Source organism: Epinephelus fuscoguttatus, linkage group LG3, assembly GCF_011397635.1.
Source record: "Epinephelus fuscoguttatus linkage group LG3, E.fuscoguttatus.final_Chr_v1".
In the NCBI taxonomy this organism is placed as follows: Eukaryota; Metazoa; Chordata; class Actinopteri; order Perciformes; family Serranidae; genus Epinephelus; species Epinephelus fuscoguttatus.
The window spans coordinates 37,773,788-37,786,426 of NC_064754.1; the positions used below are offsets into that span (position 1 = coordinate 37,773,788).

The window sequence follows — 12,639 nt, forward strand, 5'->3', positions numbered from 1 at the left end:
TGCAGGAGCCAAGGACTGAACCACTGATCTGCTCATTAGTGGAGGACCTGCATATATATACAAGAAATAAATATACTAATGTGATAGGGTAACATCTTTCTCAATAATGCTGCAGCTTATAAAGGTGGGACTAATTTAATCTACTTTATATACTGCTGGCTCTTGCTTTTAATGATTATACATAATCATTTATTTGTTGATTTATATTTTGTATTATTTATATGAAAGTTTACAGTAACTGATGCCTGATGATTGATTATTTGCCTCCAAAATGTAGTGGAGTAGAAGCATAAAGTACATAAAATGTAAATATTCGAGTCAAGTACCGCAAAATTGTACTTACGTAGAGTACTTGAGTAAATGTGCCTAGTTACCTACATTCCACCACTGATTATCAAGCATATCTATCACATCCTAATGGCATGTTGGGCAACTCTGTGTTTGCTGTGTCTTCATTAATGTGCTGACACAGGAACATTTTATACATCTGGGTTACTAAGACACGAGGCTGCTATTTATTCTCATCATAACACACATCCGACCAGTGGACTCCAAAAAAGGAAGTGTGTTTACTGTTTCAACTTCCCCCGCTCGTTATGCTTTCAAGAGGATGTGATGTGTGTTGAAAAAACAGAGAGAGGGAGAAAGAGAGCAGCTGCTGGTTGTAGGTGCTGTCTTGCTTGTGCTCGGTCTTCTTCTTGAGTCAAAGATGCAGGTTGGTGGTGGACAGTCACTCTGGATATACACTCTGCTAATCACTTCTCTACAACTTTGGGGTAAGTACCATGCTACAGGTGTTTCTATTCTCATCGTTATTTCTTTTTTTTTGTCTAAAAACTGAAAGATATATAATATTGTTCTACCAGAAATGTGTATTTAATGATTTCTTTGGGTTTAAGAAGTTGTAAACAATGGGGAAACTGCCAGTAAATATTTTGTCATGAACACAAACATTTCTATCTGTTCTAAATTTATTTTAAATTTACCAAATATTTAAGATAAAGGCAATTCCTCTATTTCTTGTTTTATGTTCAGTTGTAATTTTCACATCAGCTGCAATCACAGATTTGGTACAAAGTGAACGTCACCACATGTCGCAAATACAGCAGTGTTTTTTGTATTTCTGCTGTACTGTTGCTGCACTTCAAAGGAAATTTGTGAAATTCAACTGAATCTTACTGGATGTTATACCTTTCTCTGTCCTGCTTAGGAAGACTTTCAGCTTCCACTTCCTCTCCCGCTCTTCCGGCTCCTAAACTTGACATCTATTCGAGGTCAAAGGGCTCAGTGGTTCTGGTCTGTCGGGCCCCAGAGGGCCAACAAGGGTTTCATTTCATGTTGTACCGAGACAGAGACAAGGTGAATCTTTTTATGTAATGTTTTCTGTTGTGTCTTCCACTGGGCTCCTGTGGTTTTATTCTTTTCTGTGTTTCTCTCAATCATTGAGGTGGACTCTCAGGAGCTGCAGTCTGGTACTCAGGAGGCTCAGTTCACTGTGACAGTAAAGGAAGAGGATTCAGTCCGCTTCTTCTGCTGTCTGTACAAGGACCAGGGTGGTCGTTACAGTTTATTCAGTCACTATTTGCAGGTGGAGCAGCCAAAAGGTGTGTAAATTTAAAAAACAACAACAACTTGACCCTCAGTTTACTGATGGAAGCTTTCACTCTGGCAAAATGATAAAAACATTTTGAATTTCAACCTTAACTCTGGTCTAATATACAGGACAACGCAGAGAGAACATGTGGTCTGGGCTGTACCTTTATATCTTATGAGCAATAGAGTTTGCAGAGTCAATCTGTTCAGTCTGCACCCAGTAGTGATTCTACATGTGGTATAAAATAACAAACACTCCCATCCGCCCCTCTCCAACCCTTAACACACATTGCTGCATGCAGGTGCTCTCTGTGGTCTCTTATTGTCCTCTGCTCTGTGGGTGTGTGTTGTGGTAGTTACATCCTGCACTTCATATAGAAACCACACACCCTGACACACACAAAAACATCAAACACAGTGTGTACTGGCTCACAGGGTTAACGGTTTGAGAGGAAAGTTTGGCTAGCAACTGTGGCATATAAAGGTTCTTAGCATTATTGTAGGTTTTACTGACTTTTCTGCCAAGAAATGAAATATGTAAAAGTTACGAAGCCACAAAAATATAAAGATAGCTGTTTCTTTTTCATTTCCCTTTTCCAGATGCTACCCCCACACGCTCTGTGCCCTCTTTCCCTCCTCCAGTCTTGTCTGTGGAGCCCTCAACCGGTGTGGTGAAACGTGGGGAGGTGCTAACCTTCAGCTGCTTGGTCCCAAATCTGCCCCAGTCTCAGTCAACCTATAACAAGAAACCAGTTACCTTCCTTTTGCTGAGAGCCTCTGAGCGCACAGCGGCAACATCTATCATACTCCAGCCTCAGGCCAGTCAGGTGTCTAACCCCGAACCCCAGCCAGGAGTCTTCACCGTGGGGCCAGTGAGGGGAGATGAGGGGGGTGCATACACCTGCCTCTACCAGATCGCCAAAAAACGGGGATTGGTAAATTCAACTGTCAGCAACATGGTTCAAGTTACTATTACAGGTGAGGTGCACATGAATTTTTACCCTGGAACAGCATCTGTGTTGTTTAACTTGTTACTGCTGACTTCCTTTAAATCATTACTAAAATGTTTATAAACCTAATTTACATTGAGTGGATTTTTCTTCTGGTGAATTTGGTATATCTCAGTCAATTCAACTAGTTTTATTTGCATTTTTCCCAAAATATTATAATCTTTTATTGTTCTGGGATGTTTTGTTTTATATATCTTTTGACATTGTTTTGTGTTTTGGAATTAGATACTTGAACTATGATTATGCTGGCTGAAAATATTCCAGTTAGTTTAATTAATTACTGTATGCATGAATAAAATCAATAAAGGAAGTGAATGATAATGAGCATTTGTCAACAGATTTTAATGGAAACTATTTCATTGCTCACAAATGTTGTAATCAAGGCTCCAACTAACAATTTCGTTATTTCTCAAAGCTCAACTTGAAATATTTTAATTGCTTGTTTTGTCTGAACAGCAGTCCAAAACTCACAAACTACTGTGTTTACATCTTACAAGAAAGCATATACATCTAACAAATTAGAGCCTTACGAATTAGCGCCCTAACCGATAAGGTTAGGGAAAGAATCACAGTTGGGCGTCATTGTGTTATGCACTTCACTTAACATAAAGCTACATAGGTTAGGTTTTAGGAAAAGAATCATGGTTAGACATTGTAACATTATGCACTTAACGTTAAGTTATGAAGGGGAGGCTTCGGAAAAGAACCATGGTTAGACACTATAACTTTATGCACTTAACGTTAAGTTACAAAAGGTAGGTTTCGGAAAAGAAACGTGGTTAGGTGTTGTAACGTTATGCACTTAACTTTAAGGGTACGTTTAGGAAAAGAATCATGGTTAGGTGTTGTAACGTTATGCACTTAACGTTAAGTTATGAAGGGTAGGTTTAGGAAAAGAATCATGGTTAGACGTAACGTTATGCACTTAACACAAAGTTACGAAGGGTAGGTTGTCTTTGTTTGTCCCATCCATCATTCCAACCTGCCTTCCTTACTGGGACTTTCCCTCTCTATACTACTTCCATCTTTTCTCCTGTCAGCACATTGGTTACGTGCACACAGACTTCACGATTACATGGGTTATATACGAATTCTAGTGCATTACTTTTCATTGTACAAACAATGTAGGAGAACAGCCTGATCATATAAAACAAGCAACAGATATTCACTAGTTTTTGAAAAGCTAAAACAAGTTTTTTTGCTGAAAGATTAAATGATTAATTGATTATCAAAATTGTTGGAAGAGTTATTTTCTGCCCAACAATAAATCAGTTAATAATTACATTTCCAGTTCTGACACCTTGTTTATCCAGTCTAGACACATGATTTATCAACACCTTTCACTAATGTTTCCTTTGATTTTGTTGGTTGCCAGATGTGTTGCCAGTCCCGACCCTTGTCCTCCAGCAGGACACAGACGTGTGGCATCTGCTCTGCACTGGGTCTCCTGCTTACCCCAGCGCTGTGTTCTCCCTCTACCTGGCTGATAATAAACTTGCTGTTGCCACTCACCATGCCACCTTGATCCAGCATCAGGCCGCCTTCCCAGTGCCTGTCCAGGAAGCTCCAGTGGCTTTGTACGAGTGCCAGTATGATGTCCTCCTAGGAGGGAAATGGAGCAACTCTGAGCGCAGCCTCCCTTTGGCTGTAACCAAAGGTGCAGATTTACAGTTGTTCTGTATGTGTTTAGTTTATTTGAGTGCTACATGACACAATATATAACTGTGTGCTTCTTTTATCATCTTCTAGGAAATCCCCCTCCTCCATCAACAGGTAGACCTTAAATAACATTATTTTATATGTAGTTTTATCTATTATGAATTTTGAGCTGCAGAAAGTTAAAGAAAGAAAGAAGACTTATACTCCAGTGACCATGAATGAAAATATTTCATATATCTCACAATAATGCTGGTGTGATGTCTGCAGATTGGTCCGGTGTTGACTGGCCTCTCATACTGGGCTCTTTCTCTGCTGTGGTATTGTTCCTCTGCTCAGTGGCACTCGTGGCTGTGGTGGCACACCGGAAAGGTACTTCACACATGAATCTTCACATTCTCACATGATATACCGTCACAAATAGTCTTCCGTTGTGAAACTTACTATTTCCTCTCTTTCCTCTAATTTCAAGTTAAAGCAGCGGCTGAGGAGAAGAAGAAAAGGTATTGTGTTTTTAGTGCTCATGAGTCTTAAAGACCAGTAAATGATCACTGTGTTTGTATGTCCAGAATATTTTTGTCTTTCTAAATTTCATAAATTCATCATAAATGATTAAGACAGCGTGACACATGAGCAACATTTAGAGGCAGTGTTAACCACAAATATTTTCCATGAAGTATTCTGAACATGCAGTTTAAAATAGCTCAGAATTAGCTTGAACATGATATGTAGTTTAAAAATGTATAATGGTAAGCAGAGAAAAGTAGGTGCACTTTAATAATAACTCTCCAAAATACATGTGACATTATAAGCTTGCATTTACACAGCATTGCTTTGAGGTTATGTAATTGATTTTCATATGACTTGGTACATAAAACTCCTTATTGCATTGCATATAAATTGGTATTTTGGTATAAAGTGTTGCTGTGTTGAACTGTTTCAGACAGGAAGCACAGTTCTGGACTCAAGTTCACGCGAAGGATCATGTTGTCGGTGAGTTCATGATCATATTTATAACTTGTTAAAGGTCCAGTGTGTAGGATTTGATGACATCTATTGGCAGAAGTGGTAGATGATATTCATGAGAATGTTTTTTGCTAGTTTATAGTCACCTGAAAATTAGAATCATTGTGTTTTTGTTACCTTAGAATCAACCGTTACACACGGTGCAAGTCTTCTTTGTTGTTTCTATGGTAGCAAAGAACCAAAAAATCAAACACCGGCTCTAGATAGGGCCATTCGCATTTTTGCATTTCATGTCTGCCACTGTAGTTCTCCTACAAGCTTGGCACACGGAAGAAGGTTTTAAGTCTGCAACCCCACCACTAAATGCCACTAAATCCTACATACTAGACATCTAACGCATTTAACGGCCTATCAATTCAATTCTCTTTGATTCCTTTGAGGTGATTTTAATATTTCTGCAGTATATTGCATGGAAATAAAGAGAAATACTGACACAAACCACTGCTTGATAATGTGCTTGTTTTTCTTCTTCTTTGTTTTGCAGATCTTACACTCCCACGTGCAGGCTTCACATCTCAGGTAGTTATTAAATCAATACCCCATTTACCAATTGCAGTAAAAATTATTGGATTTTCAGCTATGATTAAGCAAAAGCTTCCTTTTTGCCTCTGCACTTTCTTATTACAACACTTCGAGGTAAAGGATACGGTTGGCTGGCTTTTTATTATTGTCAGAAAATTCCTTGAATAGATCAAAACCAACAATGTGTTAGTCTATCACACACTCTTTCTGATTGTCTCAGACTGTCTGTGGCATTCAGCCTCAAACCCATTAGTTCCTGATAAAGATATGAATCTAAAACAGCTGGACACAGCAGTCCTTGGCAAATGGTACTCAAATAAGAGCAAATAGTGCATTTTTTGGAGACAAAAAAAAAAAGCAGTGGATTCATATAAATGTGATGGTTTGAGTATTTACAGCAGCAGAATGTTTAGATACACAGTATTTGTTCAATTCATAGCTGGTTTTGATCTTTAAAAGAGATCTGTTAACAATAACAAAACCATAGAATAAGACCAGACTTATCCTTTAAGAATGTTAAACGTTGCACTGACAACAGTATCCATTTTGACACAGGTCATGTGCAGTTTCCTGACATTAACCTTCCTCTTTCTTGTGGTATTTTTGTGGCCTCTACAGTATGTTTCTCCTGTAGGTTCACTTGGACGAACACTGTAAACTTCCCTGATCCCTTTGCTGTAAACAAACACACGCACATACATGCACACACAGACACACATGTACACGCACACACACTGCCATTCACCAAGCATACTGTCAACCCACACATATTCCTCGATAGTGCTAGCACAGGGTTTGGGTCTTCCTCTCATTAGCTGCAATCACTTTCATTAATTAGCTCAATGAAGGGCTCTCATTAAACTAAAGGCTCTCTCCAGGCGCTCTCTTTTTCTCTGTGCACTGCTACTGAACAGCCATCTTAGATAACAGACAGACACTGTCATCTCCAGCTGATGGAAAAACTAACCAGCTGTCATGAACTGAATATTTAATCTCAGATGTGTCTTGGCAGATCTGGAGTGTCCTTGTCTTACCTTCTACCTAAAGAGCAGCAATTTCACCAAGGATAGCAACTATTTGGGGCATATTTTTGTCAGTTATCTCTTGTTTTACTACACACAGTCACTGCACAGCAAAGAGACATGCAGTTTTTCAGTTTTCTTTTTATCATTACTCTGTCAAACAATGGCACTTCCAGAAAATCTACCGAAAATCTTGGTGTGGCACATCAAAACCAAAATCCATAGCTGAATTTCAAGAACTCTGTTATGCTGCTCTGGTCTATAGGCTTGTTGAAACCTATGCCCATGTGAGAGTTAAGGAATCACATACTGATATACTTTGTTTTACTATTTTACAGTTAATGTAAAATAATAAAACAATAAAACACCCCTCAGGGACGCTACTGCCATTAAAGAGAGATCAGCTGGAAGTGTACATTCATCAGCAGAGAAAGACTTGATTAGACTGATGATGTGAAGCATCTTCATTAAGTGTAGGCCCATAAGAAGAAAGGAGATAGGACAGCATCTCTCTGGAGTCTGAATGCTGGTGGTGATGAAGTGAAGCCTTTGTGCAATTGATCAAAACTTTTCGCTGACTCTCCGTGGACATACTGGAGGGAATGGTGGTGACTGGGAGGTGTGAAAGAAATAATTGTGGCTATATTTAAAAAGAAGCATCCAGCTTTAAAGTCTGATTTGCTCTAGGAACGGGGGCAGAAACATCTTTAGTCTGTCACAAATTGCAGATATAGTACCTAACTTAACTGATAGCGTGAGAAAGAAGAAGTGACAGATTAGTTTAGAACAAGAGGAGAAGCATAATGTAAGAGACAAGATATTCCTTATTTGGTTTTTGCTAAAGCGTGATTTAAATAATCGCTAAACAATTATGCTGGAGATGAAGAATGCAGGCCTCATCATGTTCTGGGAGTATCAGAAATGGGAAATGTTTAATGTGATGTCTCAGCATTGATGACAGTGATACTACGTTGTGAAATACCCAGTCTAGTGTGTTGAACTGTATTTTTTTTTTATCACTTATTTTTTATTGATAATTTCTACATTCACACACATACAAGACATACATGAACAACCCACAATCAATACAAAATAAGAATAATATTTGTTTGGGAGTTACAGTTTAAGTTGTTCATCCTTTGTCATAGTGTCTTCATCTAGATCAATTGGTTCTGTCTGTCATCTTTGTTGCTGTTTTTGGTTTTGAATAATGTCCATTTCTCCCATTTTTCTTCCAGCTGTGTTTGTTGTAGTCTCAGGCCATGTGTCAGTTTTTCCATTGTGTAAATTTCTTCTACTATCCCAATCCACCGATCCTGACAAGGAGGATCCACTTTACCCCATTTCCTCGTAATAGCTTTCTTACTGGCTATCAACAGTATTTTGATCAAATATCTATCCCTTACTCTTATTGTCTCTCTTATAGAATTAAAATTACAGAGATATAGTACCATGTAGCTCATAGGAATATCATACCCCAGTATCTTTTGTATAGTTACGTGTACAATTCTCCAAAACTTCAGTACTTTATGGCATTTCCAAAATATGTGTGAGTGGTCTGCATCCACTACTCCACATTTCCTCCAACATGGGAAGTCTGTGCACTTATACTTATTCTTGACCTTGGGTGTAATGAAAAAACGAATCAAATTTTTTAGGAAAATTCCCTCCATATCCGCGAATTGGTGGATGTCTGGAGTTGGAGTTTTCCACATATCTTTCCAATCCTCATCCGATATTTTCCCGTTAAATTCTGATTCCCATTTTTCTTTTATTTACTTAGTTGAGTGTTTATTCGTCATCAATTTTTGGTATAAGGCAGATATGATTTTAATTTTTTTCCATTGTAGGAATTTATTATAATTTGAATTACACCATTCATTTCCACGGAGGGATCCATCCTGATTTCTTTTTTGTAATAGTCTCTTAATTGTAGGTACCTGTAGAACTCATGCTTATCTAAATCATATCTGTCTTTCATGTTCTGGAAACTCTCCAGCTCCCCATCCTTCTGTAAAGTGTACCATGCTGTGACTCCCTTGTTTACCCACCATTTGAATCCTTTATCATACACTGCTGGTTTAAAATTACTGTCAAATGCTACCCATCTAAGCACATTTGTTTCTTTCTTTATCCTGTACTTTTTTAGTAATCTGAACCATAATTCCAGTGTTGGGTATTCTCCAAACTTTTTCTCCATGTCTTTCCACTTAGCTGTATAATCTGGTGTGCACCAGCATATAATATGCCTTAACTGGGCAGCATAAAAGTATTCTCTCAGTTTTGGGAGACCCATACCCCCTTTATCTTTTGGTAGCTGGAGAGTTTCACACCTAACACTAGGTTTTTTGCCTCCCCAAATAAACCTTGATATTGTCTTGTCCCAAGTCACAAATTGCGATAGGGGGACCTCTATTGCCAAGGACTGGAATAAATAAAGAAGTCTTGGTTGTACATTCATTTTGATAGTCTCGATTCTTGAGTTAAGATCTAGGGGTAAAGTAGACAATCTTTCAATGTCTTTTTGTATCTCTTGACTTATCTTATTATAATTTGCTTTGTAAAGTTTAGATAGTCTTTTAGTGATGGTAACCCCCAGATATTTAATTTTCTTTATATTCCAGCTGAAGTGATACAATTCCTTAATCTCTTTTGATGGGGTGTAATTAAGTGTTAAAATTTGTGTTTTTGAGCCATTAATTTTATATCCCGAGTGATAACCGTACTTTTCTAGAAGATTCATCAATACAGGTAGTGATTTATATGTTGAACTGTTTTATTTTTTGATACCCAGACACAGGGAAACTTGTTAGAAAAAAAGCAGTGGTATGATATTAAGTATGCCACAGGAAAGACATTTTTCTGAGATCTTCAACAGCTTGTGTGTTTGTGTATGTTTTGTGTGCAGGAATGGGCCAATATGGACACAACTACAGGGACAGGGTCCAGATCCCCTTTATGGAACTCGCTTTCCACATTCACAACTCCGATCCATCCGATCTATTAGAAATGTTTGTTTTTTCTCTCTCTCTGTCTTTCTCTCTCTCCATGTGTGTGTTTATACTTTATCTGAGTTTATCAATGTAGCATCAGTTGGAGTTACACAGCAGGACAGGAAGGGCTATTTCCTCAGTTCCTATTTCATGTGTAGCAGTAAAATTGTACAATTTGACAGGATATGATGTTTGTTTGATCTTACATGTTACTGAGCCAGGGAATCTAAATACAAATTGTATTGCTATTATTGTTTGTATCTGTTTTATGAAAACCTAACCTTGTCTCTTACCTATAAGTTTACTTTAAGTTTATTATTGACCTTACGGTTACAACAAAACAATCTCACAATGAGGTCTTTTTCCAGAACAATCACCAGAAAAAAAGTGTTGGCATTGTAAACCATAGACGCATTACATTTGCATATTATATGTCGTAATTATGCAGAAATGTTGCGTTCCAACTACGCTGTGGTTAACGTGTGGTAAGGTTTATTGCACAAAACCACATGGTACAAAACAGCTGCATTTCCTGCCACAATACTGGAAAGAAACAGCAATGGGTAGCTGCGAAGCATCCATGTTTGGTGCCTAAAAATCAACTGGAAAAATGACAAAGGTTGCTACAAACAGCCATGTTTGGTGTCTTAAAAGTCACTGGAAAAATCAGTGACCGGTCGCAACAAAAAAGCCATGTTTGATGCCTAAATAGCTGCTGGAAAACTGACAGGTTGCTACGAAACATCCATGTTTGTTGCCTAAAAAGCCGCAGGAAAATGACAGGTTGCTACGAAACATCCATGTTTGGTGTCTAAAAAGCTGCTGGAAAAACAGCAGCCAGTTGCTATGAAACACCCATGTTTGGTTTCCTTAAAAAGTTGCTGGGAAAAAAATTACTGGTCGCTACAAAACACCCATGTTTGGTGCCTAAAAAGCCGCAGGAAAAACGACGTCAGGTTGCTACAAAACACTTATGTTTGCTGCTGAATAACAAACACCTCGATATCATACATATGAAACACGCAAATGTAATGTATTTGGGGTTTGCAAAAATGTGAAACCAACATTTCTTCTAGCTACTGGGCTGCCTTGAAGTAGCTGAGGAACTCTCCATTACATTACAGGATCTTCATCAGTATGATGCAGTTTGAACAGACATCATAGTAGTAGATTGTTTTGTAGAAATCTATATAATCTACCTGTCTGACTGTTAGGCTACACCAAGATTACAACTTATTTTGAAGTGCTATCTGCAGATTGGCAGTGTACTCTTGCTTTATCAATTTTATGTCAAATCAAAGTCTGTACACTTTCAAACTATATATTGAACACTGAGCACTGTTTATGCAGTTACATTGTAATAATAAAGTTTATTTCTATAGCACTTACTGTATCAAATCCAAATATTTCATAGTGCTTTAAAAGGAAAAAAATGTATACAAAGTCACATGCACATAATATGTAGATATTAGAATATGTATACATGTAACAGATGTATCACATGCATTCTGTTATGATTTGTCAAAAAAGACTCAGACTCAGGTAAGGAACAGCATTAAAGGGATATATATTAGGTTTAAGGGGGTGGAGGTGGAGATGAAAAAGGAGATGGTTGGCTGAGGCAGAGGGCAGGGAGTGTTGGGTAATGGCTGGAGAGGGTGAGGACTGGAGGGAGTGGCGTGGTTAGTTGGAAGGGCTGAGGGAATTGTAGAGGGAGAGCAGGCAAGCTGATGAGGAGGCTGACCAGTGAAGATGATCCTGGAGCAGAACAGAACAAGATTAGGCAGGGCAAAAACACTCAGTGACTGTGGTAGATATACTGGAGCTTGATGAGGTTGATGGGAGGCAGGTGTGGATAATCAGCAGTAATCAGGAGCCATGAGAGAGCAGAGGAGTGTCATGCATACAGACACACGAAGACAGGCAGGAGCCCCCAGGGGAGGGGAAAAACTGAGACTGGGACTGTGACACATACAGAGCATATACATACACACATAAATACACACATGCAAACAACAAGGCGATAAATAAACAAACAGGCCCTTTTTTTAAGTGATTAAAAAGAACACACTGATTCTGCAAATCAGGCAGGAGTTAAGGTTCCTTGACTGCAAAAGCTTGGTCCTTTTTGGTCTTACATGTTCAGATGGAAAGAGCAAACAGGTTCGTGCCTAAGGACCTCAGGGCAGAGTAATTCAAAATATTGTGTTGTATTTGTGAAGGAGAAATACAACTAATGACACGTAATGAAATTGTCTGGCTGTAGTTTTGCTAAATATTCTGCAGAGGGCACCGTTTAGATATAATTTGGATGTTAAAAACACACCTACAGTCCAGCACCACACAAAGAGATTTCATCCCTCATAATGACAAAACAGGTTGTGTGTTTAGTGGAACAATGAGTCATCCAGGTGTGTCCACAGTAATGCAACAGATGCTGATTTGTGCTGCAGCTTATTTATTTACTTTACAATGTAATGATGAGACAAGCACGACCCCTAAAGACATAATGATTGAGCCCTACATCTACAGTATATTCGTTGTTTTTTTTTCTACATTGCAAATGTGCTGAGGCTTCAATACTGCGTGAAAGTAAGAAAGTAAAAGGACTCAGGAGAGAGAGAGACACCTCCCACCTGTTTGTGTAGTTTTTATGGTGGACAATAATTCAGCAGAGAAGGGCTGTCATTGTACTTCAGGAAGCAGCAGAGAGCCAACTCTGTATAAGTAGTGAGTTTTATTACATTTTACTGGTTTCTATAGCAGCACAAAACTTTCTATCAGTCGCAGAAATACACAGAGGGGGATGTGTTTATT

The 12,639-nt window shown here is 38.4% G+C and overlaps 1 protein-coding gene across 1 annotated transcript; it reads left to right on the top strand.

Annotated features, from left to right (window-relative positions):
• The first annotated feature begins 632 nt into the window (after positions 1-632).
• LOC125886051 (uncharacterized) lies at positions 633-11,206 on the top strand. The gene is made up of 11 exons (XM_049571979.1): positions 633-776; positions 1,211-1,359; positions 1,448-1,604; positions 2,194-2,571; positions 3,979-4,260; positions 4,353-4,376; positions 4,530-4,631; positions 4,732-4,762; positions 5,203-5,252; positions 5,770-5,804; positions 9,738-11,206. The coding sequence occupies exons 1-11, from the start codon at positions 710-712 to the stop codon at positions 9,834-9,836; spliced, it is 1,374 nt and encodes a 457-aa protein (XP_049427936.1). The 5' UTR covers positions 633-709; the 3' UTR covers positions 9,837-11,206.
• Positions 11,207-12,639: the final 1,433 nt, after the last annotated feature.